The sequence below is a fragment of the Bubalus kerabau genome, chromosome 15 (assembly GCF_029407905.1).
Source record: "Bubalus kerabau isolate K-KA32 ecotype Philippines breed swamp buffalo chromosome 15, PCC_UOA_SB_1v2, whole genome shotgun sequence".
Lineage (NCBI taxonomy): Eukaryota > Metazoa > Chordata > Mammalia > Artiodactyla > Bovidae > Bubalus > Bubalus kerabau.
In genome coordinates this window covers 8,018,423-8,040,782 of record NC_073638.1, presented here as the reverse complement: position 1 = coordinate 8,040,782, position 22,360 = coordinate 8,018,423, and the positions used below count along the sequence as shown (strand labels likewise).

At 39.9% G+C, this 22,360-nt stretch overlaps 1 protein-coding gene across 7 annotated transcripts in view; it reads left to right on the top strand.

Moving 5' to 3' along the window:
• Positions 1 to 22,360, top strand: part of ARHGAP42 (Rho GTPase activating protein 42) — a 353,084-nt gene that overhangs the window by 314,005 nt on the left and 16,719 nt on the right. For all 7 annotated transcript variants that reach the window (XM_055547592.1, XM_055547593.1, XM_055547594.1 and 4 more), the window contains 10 exons: positions 5,133 to 5,195; positions 6,368 to 6,442; positions 7,135 to 7,219; positions 7,830 to 7,888; positions 11,109 to 11,214; positions 15,787 to 15,946; positions 17,116 to 17,260; positions 18,483 to 18,863; positions 19,247 to 19,403; positions 21,385 to 21,447. In XM_055547592.1, the coding sequence (XP_055403567.1) occupies positions 5,133 to 5,195; positions 6,368 to 6,442; positions 7,135 to 7,219; positions 7,830 to 7,888; positions 11,109 to 11,214; positions 15,787 to 15,946; positions 17,116 to 17,260; positions 18,483 to 18,863; positions 19,247 to 19,403; positions 21,385 to 21,447 (1,294 nt within the window). The remainder of the gene's footprint in view (positions 1 to 5,132; positions 5,196 to 6,367; positions 6,443 to 7,134; positions 7,220 to 7,829; positions 7,889 to 11,108; positions 11,215 to 15,786; positions 15,947 to 17,115; positions 17,261 to 18,482; positions 18,864 to 19,246; positions 19,404 to 21,384; positions 21,448 to 22,360) is intronic.

Below are 22,360 nucleotides of genomic sequence, written 5' to 3'. Positions count from 1 at the left end.
CTCTCTAACTTTGATGATCTTGTGCCAGAGGGGACTAGGAAATGTCAAGCTCCTACATATCAGTTCTTCCTGATTGGTGGATGATAATGTTTGTCACTTCCGTGCATGTTTCATTGGCTAGTATACATCATATGACCAAACTGTCTTAGTGAGAGCCGAGAAACACAACCATCCTACAGGAAGGGGCAACAAATATAGGTGAACGGTAGTCCCAAGCTACTGTAATCTGTTTAGTTCCAATGAGAGAATGTGTCTGCTCATTGTTATTTATAGTAAACACCCTCTTCCGACAACATAAGAGAAGACTCTTCACATGGACATCATCAGATGGTCAACACTGGAATCAGATTGATTACATTCCTTGCAGCCAAAGATGGAGAAGATCTATACAGTCAGCAAAAACAAGACCAGGAGTCTACTGTGGCTCAGATCATGAACTCCTTATTGAAAATTCTGATTCAAATGAAAAAAGTAGAGAAAACCACTAGAACATCCAGGCATGACCTAAAACAAATACCTTACATTATACAATGGAAGTGACAAATAGATTCAAGGGGTTAGATCTGATAGAGTGCTTGAAGAACTATGGATGGAGGTTCATGACATTGTACAAAGGCAGTGATCAAGACCATCCCCAAGAAAAAGAAATGCAAAAAGGCAAAATGGTTGTCTGAGGAGGCCTTAGAAATAGCTGAGAAAAGAAGAGAAGCTAAAGGCAATGGAGAAAAGGAAAGATATACTCATTTGAATGCAGAGTTCCAAGGAATAGCAAGGAGAGATTAAGAAAGCTTTCCTCAATGAACACTGCAAAGAAATAGAGGAAAGCAATAGAATGGGAAAGACTAGAGATCTCTTCAAGAAAATTAGAGATACCAAGGGAACATTTCATGCAAAAATGGGCACAATAAAGGACAGAAACATGGTCCTTTAGGTCCTATGGTCCTAACAGAAGCAGAAGATATTAAGAGGAGGTGACAGAATACACAGGAGAACTATATAAGAAAGATCTTCATGACTCAGATAACCACAATGGTGTGACCACTCACCTAGAGCCAGATATCCTGGAATGTGAAGTCAAGTGGGCCTTAGGAAGCATCACTACAAACAAAGTTAGTGGAGGTGATGCAACTCCAGTTGAGCTATTTCAGATCCTAAAAGATGACGCTGTGAAAGTGCTGCACTCAGTATGCCAGCAAATTTGTAAAACTCAGCAGTGGCCACAGGACTGGAAAAGATCAGTTTTCATTCCAACCCCAAAGAAAGGCAACGCCAAAGAATGGTCACACTACCGCACAATTACACTCAACTCACACGCTAGCAAAGTAATGCTCAAAATTTTCCAAGTCAGGCTTCAGAAGTACATGAACCATAAAATTCCAGATGTTCAAGCTGGATTTAGAAAAGGCAGAGAAACCAGGGACCAAATTCCCAACATCCATTGGATTATCAAAAAAGCAAGAGAATTCAGAAAAACATCTACCTCTGCTTTGATTACGCCAAAGCCTTTGACTGTGTAGATCAAAACAAACTGTGGGAAATTTGTAAAGAGATGGAAATATCAGACCACCTTACCTGCCTCCTAAGACATCTGTATGCAGATCAAGAAGCAACAGTTAGAACTGAACATGGAAAAACAGACTGGTCCCAAATTGGGAAATGAGTGTGTCAAGGTTGTGTATTGTCACCCTGCTTATTTAACTTCCATGAAGAGTACATCATGAGAAACACTGGGCTGGATGAAGCACAAGCCTGAATCAAGATTGCCGGGAGAAATATCAATAACCTCAGATACCAGATGTCACCACCCTTATGGCAGAAAGCGAAGAGGAACCAAAGAACCTCTTGATGAAAGTAAAAGAGGAGAGTGAAAAAGCTGGCTTAAAACTCAAGATTCCAAAAAATTAAGATCATGGCATCCAGTCCCTTCATTTCATGGCAAATAAATGGAAAAACAGTGGAACCAAGTGAGAGACTTTATTTTCTTGGGCTCCAAAATCACTGCAGATAGTGACTCTAGCCATGAAATTAAAAGACACTTGCTGCTTGGAAGAAAAGCTATGACCAACCTAGACAGCATGTTAAAAAGCAGACGTTACTTTACTGACAAAGGTCCATCTAGTCAAAGCAATGATTTTTCCAGTAGTCATGTACGGATGTGAGAGTTGGAATATAAAGAAAGCTGAGCATCAAAGAATTGATGCTTTTGAACTGTGGTGTTGGAGAAGACTCTTGAGATTCCCTTGGACTGCAAGGAGATCAAGCCAGTCAATCCTAAAGGAAATCAGTCCTGAATATTCATTGGAAGATCTGATGCTGACGCTGAAACTCCAATATTTTGGCCACCTGATGTGAAGAACTGACTCATTGGAAAAGACCCTGATTCTGGGAAAGACTGAAGGCGGGAGGAGAAGAGGACGACATAGGATGAGATGGTTGGATGGCATCACCGACTCAATGGACTTTAGTTTGAGCGAGCTCCGGGAGTTGGTGTGATGGACAGGGAGGCCTGTTGTGCTGCTGTCCGTGGGGATATGACTGAACAAGCGAACTGAACTGATGCCTCTTTGAAGAATAATGCTCCAAGCAGATAGTACCTCAATCCCCAGTGATTTCATCCCTGCCCAAAGAATGCCTTGTTCATGTGATTTGCATATTTAAATTTTACATTCTCCTCTAGTCAATAACAATGATGATGATGGTAAGAGCCAACACTCTGTAGCACTATATTCTCAGTACTCTTCTAAGAGATTTGCAAATGTTAACATATTTCATCTAGGAATAGCCCTATGTAGACAGTATTACTGTTATCCTTATTTTATGGAAGAGGAAAATGAGATAGAGAAAGAATCAAAACTATCCCCAGTAATACAGTTACTAAGTGGGAGAGTAACTATTGTCTGTTTCTTCTGCTTAGCACTAGTGGCTGACTTTTTTTGTTGCTGTTTTTATCATTTCTTCTGTTTCTGTGATGTGTGCATAGCAGCACATGAAGAAGGAATCCAGCATCTAATTATATTTATTCCATGCTTGTTGCTCTTCCATAGTTCATGTGGTTTTGTCTTCATCTTACTGCAACCCTCTAAGATATGTAGTGTGATTTCCCTCATTTTTATTTATTTATTTATTTTACCTAGTCCCTCTTTTTCTTTCTTTATTTTTTTAATCTCAGTTTTATTTATTTATTTTTTTACTTTACAATATTGTATTGGTTTTGCCATACATTGACATGAATCCGCCATGGGTATACATGTGTTCCCCATCCTGAGCCCGTCTCCCACCTCCCTCCCCATCCCATCCCTCTTAGATGAAAGGATAGTGTTCATAAAGGTTCATAGGCACGCTTCCATCATAAAGCCATGGAGTTGAGATCCAACCCCAGGTTCACCTGGCTCTAAGCAAAGCTAGTGTTATGTGTATCCCAGAACTTCCATATACTGGTTCAGGCAATAGCAAAGGAAGTTCAAAGGCAATAAAACAAAAACGCAGGGTTATTTTGGTGAACACAGTTTATTCTTTCACATCTTGACAATTACTTTGCAATATTATGATGGTTTTTGCCATACATCAGCACGTATCTTTTAGAATTAGTGTTCCGTGTTTTGTTTTTTATTCCCCCCCAGGAGTAGAATTGCTGGGTTATATGGTAGTTCTATTTTTTTCCTTTTTTGAGAAACCTCTATACTGTTTTTCACTGTGGCTGCACCAGTTCATATTCCCACCAACAGCGTACACGGGTTCTGTTTTTTTCCACATCCTTGCCAACATTTGTTCTTTGTTTTGTTGGTGTGTGTGTGTGATGGCCATTCTGATCAGTGTGAGGTGACATCTCAGTGTAGTACCTCTAGTTTTTCAATTTCTCATTTCTCATCTCAGATTTCTCAAACCTTTCAGTCAATTCAGTTTCAGTGATTTTCTATGCCTAGGATTTCTTCAAAGTTTTTCATCTTTCCTGGCACCTTTTTCTAGCCTCATTTTCTAGATGTATATTTTTTGTGGATCTATATCATTACCTGTATGTGTTTAATCCACCATTTTTAAATGGAAACCAGTTTTAATTTTTTAATGGTTTGTCTTTGTCTTCATAAATTATTATTTGGGAATATTAAAGAGATATCATATAGTCACTGTATTTGGTAAAAATTTGTATTATAGTATCAAAACTTTTTGAATTTTCCCTGTGGGTTATTATTTGGTATTTTTAAATCCTTTCTCCTTAAACAAGTAGTCTAATTTGATCTGACTTCTAAACCTTAAGAAAAACTGTCAAAAAGCAATGAAAATAAATTGCAGTTTTGTAATGGAGGATCTTTGAGAGGATTTTTGTGGCTCAGACGGTAAAAGTGTCTGCCTACAATGCGGGAGACCCAGGTTCGATCCCTGGATTGGGAAGTTCCCCTGGAGAAGGAAATGGCAGCCCACTCCAGTATTCTTGCCTGGAAAATCCCATGGACAGAGGAGCCCAGTAGGCTATAGTCCATGGGGTCGCAAAGAGTCGGGCACGACTGAGCAACTTCACTTCACTTCAATGGAGGATCTTTGAGAGGATTTTTAGTGGACTTACTATGCATATTTTGAACTATTTTGAATATGATATGAAATGAAATAGAATAGTACATAGAATTCAGGAGACCTGAGTTAAAATGTGGCTCTAGACCTTAGAACAAAAAAAAGCAGTTTTCAGCAACTTGGTAAATCACCTAAAGATTGCAGTGCTTTATCTATACCGCATAATGTTGTTTGGAGAATCTCATGGGAAAAACACATGAATACCTCTGTAATATAATTATTAACACACAGTAAAAGTTTATTTTTATTGTATTTGCTTCTATCATCTAGAAAAATATATAGTAAAGGATAATGCTAATTTTAGGGGAAACGGATGGGCTCAGTTTTACATATTACTTTCGGTGAAAGATCTGTGTTTCTAATGAACCGAGTTGATATAAAAACATTCATGAATATGAACCTCCCTCTTTCACTTCTACCCCCAAATAAAAAATCAGATGCTAACCAAAATATTTGATAAATTCTGTAACAACCTATGTGCCATCAAGCCCTGAAACAGTAGAGCCTACTGAAGCAATAATGTTAGTTCATCATAAACACTTAATATGGTTTTCTTTTATTTTCAGTGTACTTAAATGAAGCAGGGTTCAACTTTGTGAGAAAATGCATCCAAGCTGTGGAAACGAGAGGTCAGTGCTGCTTGATGGGTACACCGTTACTGTTGTGTGGTCCCTTCTTACATAGAATCTGCTCACAAATCAGGATGTACTTTGCTATCAATAGGAGCTTAATTTTAAGAAACATATGATTTATAAATTATACAAACATGTAAATAGCTGTACTTTGAACTTCAGTTTGCCAAAATCATACTACAAACATACTTCTTTTTCATGAAGTTTCATGATACAGCCTCACTTTACTTTGATGGACCGATATTATTATTTTTTTCCAAGCTATAGGAAATAAGACTCCCGAGCAGTTTGAATTCAGCTCTCCTCCTTCCCTGCATTATATCTCAGAGTAATTTTCGTCACCATCACAAATTCAGCACCTGTCTTCATTCTAGTCATGACCTCTGTCCTGAAGTCCACTCTAGTTGCCTTTTACTTCCAGGAAAACTTGCCTAAAGCAAAACCTCCTATCAGGCTTTGGAATTTTTTAAACTTAGATTCAAAGTTTGGTGCTGCCATTTAAGTTTTGAGAGGTCAAGTTATTTCCTTAAAATCTCTGAATCTGTCTTCTCACCTTTATTTCTGTTTAATTTTTATTGGGGTATAGTTGATTTACAATGTTGTAAATTTCAGGTATATAGCAGAGTGAATCAGTTTTACACATTCATATATCTACCACATTTTAGATACTTAACCCAAATAGACAATTATGGACTATTTAGTAGAATTCTCTATGCTATACAGTAAGTCCTTATTAGTTATCTCTTTTTTACATAAAAGTGTATATATGTCAATCCCATCCTCTCACCTTTAAAGTGAAGTTAGCAATTCCATCCAACTGTTCAACATCCGTTCAACACATAGGACTCCATGATTGAGGAAACATAATATGAGAAATACTGATCATTTTTTCTCATCTTGGATGGTTTTTTATATTCAGGTAGTGGTGAATAGACAGCTGTACTTTGCCATTTTAAAGCTCTTCATAGACTTTCAAATCACTGTTCATTGTCTTCTCTAAGAAATATATGTCTGATGAATATTTCCAGGGTAGGTTTGCTAAAGTTAGACTGTAAAATTGGATGCATACCTTCCAGATTTTATGTAGGCATATATCTGAGTTTTTAACATTCTGTACTTGAAACTTGTGTCTTATGCCGTTTTCTTGTGATTTTTTTCCTTCTCACTAGGCATCACCATTTTAGGTCTCTACCGAATAGGAGGAGTGAATTCCAAAGTGCAGAAACTCATGAATACCACATTTTGTAAGTTTTGGCTGAAGCCCGTAACTTAACTTTTACATTATTATAGAAAAGTCAAACCATAGGCTTTTTTGAGATATAGATTATTGCTTGTCTTTGAGTATTTTCAAGTCATATCTAAAATTAATATTTGTATTCATTTTTAATGTCCATTATTATAGATGACCATCAGAATTTGTAAAGGGGCCCTTTTTATAATGTTGAATTTTTCTTCAAGTATTCTTTGATTAGCTTGAGGTACGGTAAGATTTATGGGTGCTGGGATTCAGATGGCCTGAACTGGACTCTTGATTCAGCCACTTTAAAGTTCTGTGGCCTTGGGTAATTTGCTTAACCCCTCTGTGCCTTCACCTCCTCGTTTATAGAGGAGTCTCATTGAATTATAAGAATCTGATATGTTAACCCATATAAAGCACTGAGAAGCACACCCAGCACTTGGTAAGTGTGCTGTGATGTTAGCAATTAGCAAACATCTGATTTAAGAAACTGCATTCCATAAGAAATCTTTGAGGTTCATTGTCAGAATGAGCTTTGCACCAACTCAGGCAAACAACAGTCTGAAAGTTAACTCGGCTGGCCTTCTAAAAAATACATGCCTCTCTCTTTGATCTACTTTTGTCTGAGTCCATCTTCTTAATGGTGCTCGTGATATTTTGAATTGCACAGTTTAAACATCTTACTTTAATTCTTTTCAGCTCCTAAATCACCCCCTGACATGGACATTGATATTGAACTGTGGGATAATAAGACAATAACAAGTGGACTGAAAAACTACCTCAGGTGAGGTGGGCCTGCCTGCTGCCGCTCTGCTGTGGTCTCTCGGTCACCCCTGTGGGCTGGCACCTTGGACCGCAGGGAGCCCCATGGGGTCCTCTTCCCTCCTTAGCACAGCTCGTTCACTTGAGGTCGACTAGCACAGAGTGGTCACAGTTACATTCAGTGTTCTGGGATTTATATGTGCTTGTTTCAAACAGTAAACTTTGCCATAGTTTATGAGTGCTAAATAATAATTTCTATTTCATATTAGATTCAGATTCAGGTCTTCATATATTTTTTTATAAAACATCACAAGCTGAATTGCAAATTAAAAAAAAAAAAACAAAAACAGAAACTATTGCCCCCATATCTGAGAGTGATTTGTTCCTGTAGTCCAATAGTTCTCACAAAGTATTAAAAAATAATTCCCCAGTCTCTCCCATTTTAATACAGTGACAGCAAGAAGTGCTCAGGACATGGGTATCTTTGAGGTCTGCATTTTAGAGCTACTTGTCGACTCCCTGGTAGGACTTTATTGTACATGTAGTCACCCAGTTCTCACAGAAGCACTGAAAGTTCAGGGGAAATCAGAAGGTAACTGCTCTTCTAAAATCTGCTTCATTCTCTCTTGCAGGTGCCTTGCAGAACCACTGATGACTTACAAATTACACAAAGATTTTATTGTTGCTGTTAGTAAGTATATTTCCATTGGATGCATTGTAATTGATGTAGTTTTATGCTGTTGCTGCTAAGTCACTTCAGTCGTTTCCCACTCTGTGCGACCCCAGAGACGGCAGCCCACCAGGCTCCCCCGTCCCTGGGATTCTCCAGGCAAGAACACTGGAGTGGGTTGCCATTTCCTTCTCCAATGCATGAAAGTGAAAAGTGAAAGTGAAGTCGCTCAGTTGTGTCCGACTCTTAGTGACCCCATGGACTGCAGCCCACCAGGCTCCTCTGTCCATGGGATTTTCCAGGCAAGAGTACTGGAGTGGGGTGCCATTGCCAGAGGTTGTAAGTTTAAACCTGCTAGTTAACATTTTCCTACCTATGGCTTAAGAAATTGTCATTCTCATAACTAATAGTTTACAATATGGTTATGAGAAGTCACAGAATGAACTAAAATACTTTGTTACTTAGTAAGACTCTTTGGGGTGGCATATATGGTGTGATTAGAAAGAGCTGTGAGGAATTAATTACTCAAATTACATTTTCTTTGATTAATGAATGTCAGTTTCTTACAAGAGCGACTTCATGGTTAAATAAACAAGACCACAAAGAGGTACAATCAGTTATGCCCCTGCCTCCACTGTGCTCACACGCTTTGTTCCTAAATCTGGAGAAAGAGTCAGCTATTTTTGGCAGGCAACAACACCTTTTCTCTCTTATTATATTTATTGATGATGATCAGATGCTGCAGCGGTAAAGAGTCTGCCTGCCAGTGCAGGAGATGCAGGTTGAATCCCTGGGTGAGGAAGATCCCTTAGAGTAGGGAATGGCTACCCACTCCAGTTTTCTTACCTGGAAAATTCCATGGACAGAGGAGCCTGGCGGGCTACAGTCCATGGGGTCGCAAAGAGTCAGACATGACTGAGCACGCACACACTCACAAACTCATCAGGTATCTGTATTGTTTCTTTAGATCTGTGACTGCCTTAATGTTATATGAATAAACAGGTTTAATTCAAAATTGTGGGGAGCAGGGGAGGGGGCCAGTGACAGTCACGTAACCTGAGCAATTAGAGTTGTGTAAAACACTGGGCTCAGGGGCTAGGTCGCCATCTGAGCCAGTCTCAAGTTGTAACAGTTAAGAGTTGGCATTTCATTGTTAAGATACATGAGATATGACTGTAATAAGAGTATTTTTCACAATCCAAGAAAGAAATCAACTGCATTAGTTTATTACCATACATTGTAATGTCACAGGAGGTGTTACCTGCTGCTAAAAGTGTCAGATAAAGCTGAATGGCCTTGATGTGCAGCCCTGCATGCATGACTGACCACATGATCTCATGAACATCTATACCATTTAGCTTTCTCCTGAAGGCTCTGCACTCTACTTCCTCTTTATAGAAATCCATCCTTGTAAGAACAATGAGACCTTAGAAAGTACATAATCCAACCTCATTTTATTAACGATGAAATCACGACCCAGAGGGGGCAAGTGATTTTGTCCAAGGACACTAGTAAATTCAAAGCAATATCAAGACTACAAGCCAGGTTTTTTGACTCTTAACCTAGAACACTTTGTTACAAGAAATTCATCTTATAACAAATGTGTTTGATCCAGTTAGCTAGAATGGCTCAGTGAGCTGGTTGTTTTGCTGCCAACATTTGGTCACAAGATTTTTTTTCTTCACTTTTGTGGCAAATAGTGATCATATTATTCACTGCTGCTAATGCTAAGTCGCGTCAGTCGCGTCCGACTCTGTGCAACCCCATAGACAGCAGCTCACCAGGCTCCCCTGTCCCTGGGATTCTCCAGGCAAGAACACTGGAGTGGGTTGCCATTTCCTTCTCCATTGCATGAAAGTGAAAAGTGAAAGTGAAGTTGCTCAGTCATGTCCGACTCCTAGCGACCCCATGGACTGCAGCCTACCAGGCTCCTCCATCCATGGGATTTTCCAGGCAAGAGTGCTGGAGTGGGGTGCCACTGCCTTCTCCATATTATTATTCACTACCATGATAATTAAAGCACATCTCATGTATAAGAATCCATCTTCTGTCTGGGTCAATAGAAATAGGTATCATTTGGCTTCAAGCAAGAGAAATTTAGCTCAGGAAGAAAGGGCAAGTTACTCAGAGTCTAAGGGGAGTCTGTCAGAACTCCTTGGCAGAGAATGGGTCCTGCCTACTGTGGTCTGCACCCAGGAACCGCAAAGTTGGGAATAGATGTTTCCAATCCACCCTCCCAGCTCTTTTCACATGTCTCTCATTTTTTTTCTCTGCTGCATATCTACCTCATTTGCAGACAGATTTTTCTCCACTTGGGAGCACATTTGGTGATGGTCTGCCTTGTTTTACATGATCTGCCTTTGCACGAATCCAGCAGACAGATCAGAGTTTTGGTGTCTCCATTCCAACTCCTGGGATAGACTTCATGTTTAGCCTAATGAAAACCAGGCCCTTTCCTCACCTTGTGTGCAGATAGCTGTGCCCAGAAGAGATGAAGTTCCCATTTATAAACCCTGTGCAGTGGGCACTTTCTGGAGAAAGGGCTTGGCAGGGTGGGCAGTCACCCTAGAATTTGTTTATTGTAGTAAGAGACTGTAAAATAGATTCCTTTTTCTGAAGCATTACAAGTTTCTCTAGCCAACTTGTCAGCCTCTTGGCTTTTTCCTTGCAGACTGAATCTGCTTGAGATAATTTTTTTTTTCAGGTATACCATGGTCAGCATGGGCTTAAAATCTACTAGGCCTTTGGTTGTGCAATTATCCTGACACCTGAGAAAAATAACTCTCTGCTGTCTTTTAATCTATGAAATTTAGAAAAGAGTACCTCCTTCCTCTGGTCTGATAGAGTCACTCAGAGGTTTCAAAGTGATAAAGTGTATTGTGGTGTCTGGCACATTAGACCAGTTGTAACAACTGCTGCCATCGCTCATATTACTAAAGCTGTATCCTCTCCTTTTGTAACAAAACCCAAGGAGGAAATGAGTTATGACTGTATAGAAGTATGCAGTTCAGAGGCTAAGAGCATAGGTCTGGATTAGATAGAACTGAGTTCTCTACTTAGTGATTGCAGATCATGGACAAGTTACCCAGTGACTCTAAGCCTTAGGAAATAATAGTGGTAATACTTACCCCTGTGAAGCAGTGCTTACAAGGCATGACGGATGGAAGTGGTTATGATGTTTACATTATTAATGTTTATATGATTAGAATTTGAATATTCGCAACCTTTTTTTATGTTACAGAGTCTGATGACCAGAACTACCGGGTGGAGGCTGTACATGCACTGGTGCACAAGCTGCCCGAGAAAAACAGAGAGATGCTGGACATCCTGATAAAGCACCTGGTCAAGTAATTCTCTGACTTAGATTGCTCACTTACCTGTTCATCTGTTAAACTTGAGGATATTCATGTCTTCTGAAGGGGGTGCTAGAGCTGTAACTTTGCTACCATAATCAGAGTCCATTTAATTGCTTGAAAAATGATGCAGCAGTTGGTTTTTAAGATATAATCTACGTGTGTGTGTATCTGTGTGTTTATGACATGCAAATAATTATATCCCTGCAACTGTTATAATGAAATGTCAACTTAAAAATATGTGAAGGAGTATATAGTTCTTTCCCAGTTCTTTTAGGTGCATCGTAAACCTGAAGTTTGAAGACCAGGTCTCTGTTTTACTAGGGTCACCAGGTTCCACCAGGTCAACATGCCACTGGAATATTAGCTTCCTTCCCCAGATTTCTAGTGTCTTTGGTTTCTGAAGATCTTTTTGACTCTTGTGTATTTAAAAGTTTTGATAAATATTGTATTAATCAAGTTTCTTCAGAGAACAGAACTAATAGGTTGTTGTATGTGTGTCTGTGTATACATACATATATATGTAAGAGAGACAGACTGGTTGCAAGGAATTGGCTGCACAGTTGTGGAGGCTGAATCAAGGCAGGCTGGAGACCCAGAGAAGTTGATGTTGTGGTCCAAATCCAGGCAGTCTGGAGGCAGAATATCCTCTTCCTTGGGGACCTCAGTCTTTTTCTCTTAAGACCCTAAATTAATGTTTAGATGAGGCCCACCCAGGTAATGGATGGTAGTCTGCTTTACTCAGAGCCTACTGATTTAAATGTTAATGTCATCTAAAAATGCCTTCACAGAAACATCTAGAATTATGTTTGACCAAATATTGGAGTACTGCAGCCTAGCAAATTTGACATGTAGCATTAGCCATAACAGATCTATCTTGATTCACACACACACATTTAATTCAGAGATTTCAGTTCAGCTACCATGCTGCTGGAAACAAAAATCCAAATTCAGGTTTTAAACTCACTTAAGAATTCCCTTATAGTCTGATTTACAAATGGGAACAGTTTTTGTCTTAATGAGTACTGCAGTTCACAGTCAAATGATTAATCCTTCCTTGTTTGCTACAAGTAGTAACCCAATTTATGCTAATGTGAGCCATGCACATTTGAAACTGTGCTCTGTATTAATCAGTCTCATCTTAACTTGCAGGATTTAAGATAATATGAGTTGGCCATCCTTGAAATAAGAAGGAAATCCACTAGGAATGATTTCATTTCAAGTTCAGTGTTAACGATTGCCCTTGTCGGCATTTAACTAATGAACAGGGACTCACTATCCTTGGTCTGAATTACATAGTCTTGAATTATGTTTTTGAGTTGTGTGTCCTTTTCTTGAAACTTAACCATACAACATTTAGTGGGCATTCTCTTGCTACATTCAAGCTAATTTTTTAGCAAAGCCTTTTAAAATACACTTTAAAAGCTTCATGAGTGTCACATAAAATTTTTCCTTAATTATCCAGAATGTTAGATGAACACAAGCTTCACCTTTAATTGTGACTGTAATACAGGAAATAGAAAGAGTATATCTAGCCACTAAAGAGTACTGAAAATTCTTCTGCCCAACCTTCACCACCATTCCTAGCTGAACCTAAAAATGTCATTCTCCTTTGACTGAGCAGCAGCAGTAGAATGTGTGCTCACATCACCAATGACTTACTTAATTCTTCTTGTGGTTCATTCACTAAGTCAGGTCCAACTCTTTGCTCTGTGTTCCACTGTGTCCCAGAGTTTGCTCAAATTCTTATCCGTTGAGTCAGTGATGGTATCCAGCCATCTCATCCTCTGCTGCCTCCTTCTCCTTTTGCCTTTAATCTTTCCCATGATCAGGGTCTTTTCCAGTGATGTGGCTCTTCACATCAGGTGGCCAAAGTATTGGAGTTTCAGCTTCAGCATCAGTCCTTCCAATGAATATTCAGGGTTGATTTCCCTGAGGATTGACTAGTTTGATCTCCTTGCAGTCCAAAGGACTCTCAAGAGTCTTTTCCAATAGCACGGTTTGAAAGCATAAATTCTTCAGTGCTCAGCCTTCTCTATGGTCCAACTCACATCTATACATGATTACTGGAAAAACCATAGCTTTGACTCTATGGACCTTTGTGGGCAAAGTAGTATCTCTGCTTTTTAATATGCTGTCTAGGTTTTTCATAACTTACCTTCCAAGGAGCAAGTGTCCTTTAATTTCATGGCTGCAGTCACCATCCACAGTGATTTTGGAGCCCAGGAAAATAAAATCTGTCATCCCTTCCACCTTTTCCCCTTCTATTTGCCATTAAGTGATGGGACCAGATGCCATGATCTTAGTTTTTTGAATATTGAGTTTCAAGCCAGCTTTTTCACTTTCCTCTTTCACCCTCATCAAGAGGCCCCTTTAGTTCCCCTTTACTTTCTGCTGTTAGAGTGATGTCATCTGCATGTCTGAGATTGTTGATATTTCTCCCAGCAATCATGATTGCAACTTGTGTTCATCCAGGCGGGCATTAGTAGTTTGCTTAAGTAAACTAGTAGCAACTGATAACAATCTTGGTCCCTGGCCACCTTATTGACTTAGGGGAATTTAAAATCAATGACCTAGATTGCTCACTGGCCTAAAGGACCAATGACTGATTACAAATCGCCAGTAACTAGCTCTGAAACATGGTATAAATCATTGACTTCTTTCTGAGAATGCATTGTCTTTAAGACAAGGCCTTATGTGGTCTCCTCTATGACTTAAACTTTACATTTTTAAAAGTGCAGTTCAGAATGTGCTTCATATACAAGTGGAGGGGATGGAGTGCCGAACTGGCTGAAATGTGGGATGATAAGAATCTATATCAGCTGACTAGCCCAGCAGAAGGGAAATTCAGTGAAGAGGAATATGGTGATCAAATTATTTCATCTTCCAAAGAATGTGGTTATCAACTTCATTTTCAAAATAGAGCAGATTTTTTTTTTATGATTTCTAAATTTATTCCCAGTGAGCTTCATATTAATCTTATACTAGGTTATGTATACTACCAGGCACTCTTACTTTTTAGCAAGAATACCCAGAGCCAATTTAATTACAGAGAAGAATATTATTTTAAGATCATATTTTATTTAAGTCATTTTATTTAATTTTCTCAACGCTGCTATCAGGGTTATTATTCTTATACTTTACAGATGAGGGAACTGGAGCCTTAAGAGAGATTAAATAACAAGGCTGGTTGCACCCAGCTTCCACATTGGAAGGACCCAAGCTTTAAATCCAGACAGGCCCACTGCCTTTACAGATGATGTATTAGGCTAATACTTATTAAACAATTAATTTATAATATTTGGTTGCATTAAAAGGAAACTTAGAATGAAATTCTTCTTATGCTAACCAAGAATCTTCTTAGCTAACGCTGTCTTGGGCACAAGGGGTAAATTCAGTCAATGGGACAGTCGGCTCTTCCTGCCCTACATCAAATGTTGGGTGAATAATCCAGAATCCTGGATTCCTCATAAAATTTTACTTTTGCTTCTAGAATGGAGTTAGTGTGCATACTCAGTCATATATAAACATTATCTTGTGTTGTGCTCCTAACTAGAATTTTTCATCCTCACAGCTCCACTGGAGGTAAGATAGAAAAGGCAGTGGTTACCCTAGAAGATTGGCTAAATAAAATGAGGTTACCGCTTAAGAATGCATTCAGTCTCCAAATTAATTAGTTAACTAGTCAAAGTTGTTTTTGAGAGTTCACTGGGATTACTTTGCTAAGGTCAGTAATCTCAGAGACTCTTTATTTTCAAGCCAGTACTAATGCTTCCAGATCTCCTTGTCTTGCTGTTTGCCTAACACAGTGCTGAGCACTTGGGAGGCCCTCGGGAAAGTGGGAGATGGATGGATGGATGGATGGATGGATGGATGGATAGATGGAAGACAGGATGGGAACATGCCCTGATCAGTCATCTGACATGGGGAGCTCAGGGACTCTTGACTTGTAGTCAGGAGATCTAACTTGAAACAAAATTCTGTGTCCCTAATTTGCTATGACCTCAGGTACATCATGCTTACTTTAGGAGCTTCTTGTTTTAAAATCTGTACAGTAGGAAAAACTGACTTTTTTGAAAATTAAGTACAGTGTTATCTGTGAAAATGTTTAGTAGTAGTTTCTTAATAATGTGTTTGGTAAGTCCAAATATAATCGCAACCAGGCTCCTCTTACCCATTTGTTCTAAAAGAGTATACTACCATAGGGCTTGCCAAACAGTTGGTAGTTTCCTGGGGGCAATTGTACTTGATTTAAGAAAACAAGATTTCTTTTTCCTTTAAGAGATTAACCTTAGTAATTATGTTTTATTGCACTAATGTTTATTAACTTTTTACATCTATTTATACTATACTCCTCTAATGCCAGCTGGTAGTGGCTGAACCTGACTGACTGAGAAATTTAGTCTGTAGTGGCATATTTACATCTTATGTATCATATTTACATCTTTATGTATCATACATACTTAAAATATATCATATTTACATCTTACCATTATTTGGTAGATGAGAACATTCCATAATTATTAAACATATAACTTAAAATATTTTTGTTGCTTTTATTTGCAGAGTGTCCCTACATAGCCAACAAAATCTCATGACAGTCTCAAACCTTGGTGTTATATTTGGTCCAACTCTAATGAGAGCACAGGAAGAAACTGTGGCTGCCATGATGAATATTAAGTTTCAGAACATTGTGGTTGAAATTCTGATAGAGCACTATGAAAAGGTAGGCTGAATTTGCACCTGGAAGTATAACATTTTGTTATCTTGTTTCTAAGAAGCAATTTTGCACTTGTATCATCTATGATCTCATTGTGCTCTCGGGTTCCTATATGGTGTCAGTCTTATAAATTCTGTATAAATTATTTATGCAGACTTTTATTTTCTTTTTTTCTTATTCAGTTTTTACATACTTCTCAAAATCCTCTGGTAGATGGTTTCCCTTCTTTCTACATCATTTGCTTGTCAATATTTTCTTCCTTAGTATTTACAAAATTAAGTTTTTACTCAGTATTCAGAAAATACTTTAGAATCACTTTATGGTTAAATCTATTGTAACTTTTTTATCTCTTTTGAATTAGATTCTCATTATACAGTAGAACTAATATTTTAGATAAAAATCAGAGAACAGTCTTGAAATCCTCTTTATATCCAGTCACTAAGCAGGCTTTCTTTAGGAGTGAGATCTTAGAATAATTATGAAAATGAGAAAATGGGAAGACCAAAATGATCTGATTGTTAAGTGAACTCAGCCATTGAAGGTCTAAACATTGTGATTTATTTATGTCTGACACCGTCCTTGTGAGAGGATGGGGGTGCCTCTTTCCTTCCCAGTTGCTTTCTAGTGCCTGTAGGATAGGCTTGGAGCCTTGCTCAGACTGGAAGTGCTTTCATATCCCTGGAGTCCACAGCTGCATCTTGTAGCCATGCTCAGACGCCTGCCTGCAGCTTGTCACATTCTTCGCAGCTCAGGGCCAGTAGCATGCCAACATCTTCTGAGAAGCCAGGGGCTGCTAGCTGGGGAATGATAACAGCAGGGTTCTCTTCCCCTCAGGTTATGTTCAGGATGAAGGGGAAGAGTGACTGTAATAGTGAAAAGAATCAGCCTGTCTTGACATAGACATTCCTTGCTATTTGACACATTTCTTTAAAATATTGGAATATCTGAATTTCAGTGCTGAGGAATAGGGAAGAATAAAAAACCCAGAGGAGAAGCATTATTCAGTGTAAATGGAAAAGAAAGTTGTAATTGCTCTAGAAAGGTTATTTCTTGCCGGGCAACTGATTCAGGAGCACAGAGTTCTAAGATCATTTAATAACACTCAAAGCTTATTTTATGATGAAAACGTCAGTGTCACCCTTCTGTTGACCTCGGTCCATGTTTCTTCCATGTAGATTTTTCACACCGCCCCAGACCCCAGCATCCCTCTTCCTCAGCCTCAGTCTCGATCCGGATCCCGGAGGACACGTGCAATCTGCCTCTCCTCGGGCTCCCGGAAGCCCAGGGGGAGGTATACACCGTGTTTGGCAGAACCCGACAGTAAGTGTCCCACCCTCAGGGAGATGCCGTCTTCGTTAATTCAGCTCTATCCCACCTTATGGGCAATTAAATTGGGTAGAAAGAGGAAATGTCCTTACTGACGCTGTCTCCCAACACCAGCGCCCTCAACCACATAGAATAGATCTTGGACAAGCCAATTCATTCCTGCTGCAAAGGGGAAAAAAATAGGTTTTGCTCAGTGCCCTTTCCTGTAGCTGATTAAGTACATCGGGTGCTACTTTGTAGCAGCTTTTGTCCTGTTGTCAAAGTGGTCGGGAAGAAAGCCGGGGAGCCTGGCCCAAGCAGTCATTTTCTTTCTTTCTTTCCTTCACATTATGTTCTTAAAGCATCATATCTCCGGTATCAAAGTGTCTGAAAGAGAGAGAAAGGAAATAAAAAGAGATTCTGCACCACACATTATCCCTAACTTCTTATTCTGAGCCAAGCCCCACCATAAGATGGGTGGCAGCTTCAGCTCAAAGCATGAGTTCAACTTTGGCCATTTTCGTTGTATTTTGTACACCCAGCCCTCTCCATCCACCCTCAGTTTTCCCCACAATTGCTGTTTAGATACAGTATTTGAATATTCCCTTACTGTTTCTCTCATGTTTTTTCTTACACCTTAACTTTTAGAAACATTAAAAAATACACCCAGTTAAATAGAAAGTTTTCTTATGTTGGTATATTCTTAGCAGGGAAAGGAAAGAAATCCTTTCCTATTTTCTTCCACAAGCTTTCCTTTTAAAAATTGTAAAAAAAAAAAAAAAAATGATAAAAATAAAAATTGTGGAGCTGCTGACATTTAATAGCACCTTTTCTACCAGGAGGACCCAGATACATGGTAACTCGGAATCACCTAGGATCATAAAAGTAGAAGGCAGGAATATGTCTCAGTATTCCCCCTTTCCATTGATTTCTTATTATATCATCAAGGCATCTTGCCTCTCCTACTGGTGAGTCCTATTTCAGAAGCACATTTTGTCTGATTTCAAGTCAGCCTTGCTGATGCTTCAAGAAGAAACATGATTTCATAGGGACACATACACAACCTCCCTTGAATAGTGTAGTTCAGATGCATGTTTTAAAGCGTTTCTGCACAACAGGACAGTTCTCTAATCCAGGTCTGGCACTGCAGTGGGGTCAGGTGGCTGCAGAGCATTTGGGAGGTTGAGATCAGAAGGGCCCCATCCTTGACTCTCCTGTTTCTGCCCGGCCCACCCAGGCGATTCCTACAGCAGCAGCCCTGACAGCACACCCATGGGGAGCATTGAGTCCCTCTCCTCTCACTCCTCCGAGCAGAACAGCACCACGAAGCCTGCCTCCTGCCAGCCCAGGGAGAAGTCCACCGGGATCCCTTGGATTGCGTCCCCATCGCCCAGCAACGGACAGAAGAGTCTTGGTCTCTGGACCACGAGTCCCGAGTCAAGTTCTCGAGAAGATGCAACCAAAACGGACGTGGAATCAGACTGCCAGAGCGTCACCTCCGTCACCAGTCCCGGGGACGCGTCTCCACCCATCGACCTGGCCAAGAAGGGGCCCTATGGGCTCTCAGGACTGAAAAGAGCCTCGGCTTCCTCCCTCAGATCTGTCTCTGCGGCCGAAGGTAAGCCAGGATTGAGCCTGGGCTAATGTCGTGTCTCTGCGTCGCCTCCCGGCGTGTGGAGCTTGATGACTCAGGAGGGGGGCGTGAACAGCAAGGGCACAAACGGTGTTTCTCCACTTTGTCCCTGAGCTGGGAGCTTTAAACCTCCTGTGTGCTGCGGCATTTTTCCTGGACCTCTCCCTCTCTGAGCGGTGATGTATTTGCAATTACTTCCGATTGTGATCTCCTCCCCTTAAAGACGGGCTGCTGGGCTCGGAGAACATTCTGTGCCTTCTCATTTGGACACAGAGACAAGGGCTTCCTTTTGTTACACCTGTGGACTGTGTTATTGCTATTATTTTGTCTAATAGCACCTCGCCTGTTTTCTTGGGCTTTCTTTTCAGGAAACAAGAGCTACAGTGGATCCATTCAAAGCTTAACTTCCATAGGTTCCAAAGAGACACCCAAAGCCACACCAAACCCCGATCTGCCTCCAAAAATGTGCAGGAGGTTAAGGCTGGACACCGCCTCCAGCAACGGCTACCAGCGCCCCGGCTCCGTGTAAGTGTCAGGGTGTTTGTTTGGAGTTTTCTGTGTCTCCCGTGGGTACACAGGGCTTGAGCATGTGCAAAAGAACCCTCAGGGTTCCCACAGCCGAACACTCATCCGTAGAGTGGGTACCACCAACTTCTGCAGGACCCTGTCCTCTTCTGCAAGTGGTGTGAACATTAGTACACACTTCAGGCACTTTCCTTGGAAGCAGGCTTTCTTTTAAGGATGTGAAAGCCTGTGTATAATATAGTGGTTTGGAGTCTGGAAACGAAACACCCACTGCTCGTATCCTCAGTCCTACCTCTTCGTTAGAAATATGGCTGTTTTCTAGCCTGGGTGATCTCCTCTCCTCTCCATTTGTCTCCCCAACCTGAGTACTCACTGATTTAAACAACTCCTGGAGAACAGGGAGCAGGAAAGGCAAGAGAGTGTGCTTCTAAGAGCAGGATACGACCCTGAAGTGTAAAGGCCAGGAGGGTGGGGTGTGTAGACAAGAGCAGTGAGGGCGCAGATGGGAGAAAACAGGGTGCGGGGTAAATTCGGAAGCAGAATCCAAAGAAGGACATTCTTCCTCCTTTTCCTCTTACGTTTCTGACTTTCGCTGAGCTGTTCCAGATGCTGCGGGAGCTATTACTGACCGTCCTTGTACATGTTTTTAAGGACCACAGTGTCCTCCTGCAGGAGGCAGTATGAACGCTGTTTTAAAGATGAGGAGAACTCATCCTGGGAAGTCAGGGAGCCAGTCCACACTCACTCAGCTAGTAAGTGGCGGAGCCAGGATTCTAACCTGGGGTTCTCCAGCTGAGTCTGTGCTGTTCCTCTTATGCCATGCCCAGTTGTAATGTGGCGGTGTTGCTGACCTTTTAATTATTCACTGAAAGTCTGGTAAGACATTTCACTAAGCCTGTTTCCATAGGAACAACATCTTACATTCATTCATTCATCCCATTAACAAGAACCTTTGGTTTCAGAGTGAGTTTCACATATGTTCTATCTCGTGGTTGGAAATCCAGCTCCCACAATATTAGCCAGATTTTGTGTAAGTTTGTTTATTCCCTGGTATGCATAGTTCTATCCCTTAAGGGAAATGAGTTTTAAGCCAAATGTGTAAAAGGAGACGAGAAAATATAAACTTTATTCTTTGTGAGGGAAATAGAAGAGCTTCTATTTTGTGATTTACTGATAAAATAGAACTTAAATTATAGACAGTGTTTGTTCTGCGTTAGATGTAAAATGATCCTGCAGATTATCAAATGACTCAGTTCTGGGAGAAGGGTTTGTCAATTCAAGAAATAAGGTAGGTTTTAAATATTTAGTTCATTAAAACATCATTCAAAGAAATTTATATTCTCTTCTAGTAAATATAGGAACTTATCTAATTAACTAGGTTGCATTGGTTTTAATTCTTTTCATTCTACCCTATAGTCTCACTTTTCATATAGTAGCCTTTCCCTTGTCATGCTTTGAAACAAGATTTGAATCCACAAATTTACTTATTGGTCATATTTTCAGAGCTCTCTCTTTTCACTTTATAGGAAGTATGTTCAAGTATTTTAAAAATACATGAAACAGTTTTTGAATTTGTTTTGTCTTAACTATAAGAATACAAAGCAGCTCTTGTTTTGTCTTGTGGATGTGACTCTTCCCTTGTGGCTCCATGGAGTCCATAGCAGGACTTCCAGAAGTGGAGTGGGGAGATAAAAGGTTCCTTTTCTTCTGCTCCCCCAGTTTTCTGAGGTGCAGAAAATGCAGACAGTGCAATCCCCAGAGGAAGTAGATATAGGTTTATTCCCATCTGGTACTCGGTGAACTAGAAACTAGATCTAAAACTTACTTCTGTATTAAAACAGTTAAAATTCAGTTCATATTTTGGGGACAATTTTTTAACTCATTTTTTTATTTGGTTAACTGCTAACTCTGAATTTCGCTTTGAGCTGTGTGATTCTCTAATGGATTTTAATGAAACTTGCATTTTGAAATTATTTTTCAGTGTGGCAGCAAAGGCCCAACTGTTTGAAAACGTTGGTTCAGTTAAGCCAGTTTCTTCTGGGCGGTAAGTTCTCAACTTCCCAGTAAAAAAACATAAAATAGTGGTGACATGGTTTTGTGTTGACCTGGCAGGTCATCTCTGAGTGCTCTGCCCCTCACTTCTGCAAATGGTCAAATTCACATCTGTTATATCTTGACAAGGGAATAAATGGTCATGACCATATATATAGCATTTAGCATCTCAGTGTTACTGCAGTACCTTGTTTGTTAAAACCTTCACAAAGGAAGAATTCCAAACAAGCAGGTTTTCTAAAAGACAAGTTACAATAACTCTTTGTACACCGAAGACTTTTTTGATGACAGTTTGTGGAAATTATTCAAATGTATATTTGGTCTTGTAAAATTTAATGTATTTTTTTTTTCTGTAAGAAGCTTCATGAACATGCACCAAAACTGCATACTTTTTCTTTTTTTTAACTTTGTTTTTTTTTTTTTTTAATTTTATTTTATTTTTAAACTTTACATAACTGTATTAGATTTGCCAAATATCAAAATGAATCCACCACAGGTATACATGTGTTCCTTGGGGTATAGCCAATTAACAAACAATGCTGTGATCTTTTCCGGTGAACAGCGAAGGGGCTCAGCCGTATACACATGTGTCCATTCTCCCCCAAACCCTTCTCCCATCCAGGCTGCCACATAACACTGAGCAGAGTTCCCTGTGCTGTACAGTAGGTCCTTGTTGATTGTTCATTTTCAATATAACAGTGTATCCATGTCCATCCCAAGCTCCCTCGCTGTCCCTTCCTCCTCCTCCTCCCACTCCCCACCAGCAACCATAGGTTTCATTCTCTAAGTCTATTTTGTAAGTAAGTTCCTTTGTGTAATTTCTTTTTCCAGTTCACGTATAAGGGATGCCATACCATACTTTCCCTTCTCTGGCTGGCTGACTTCACTCAGTGTGACAGTCTCTA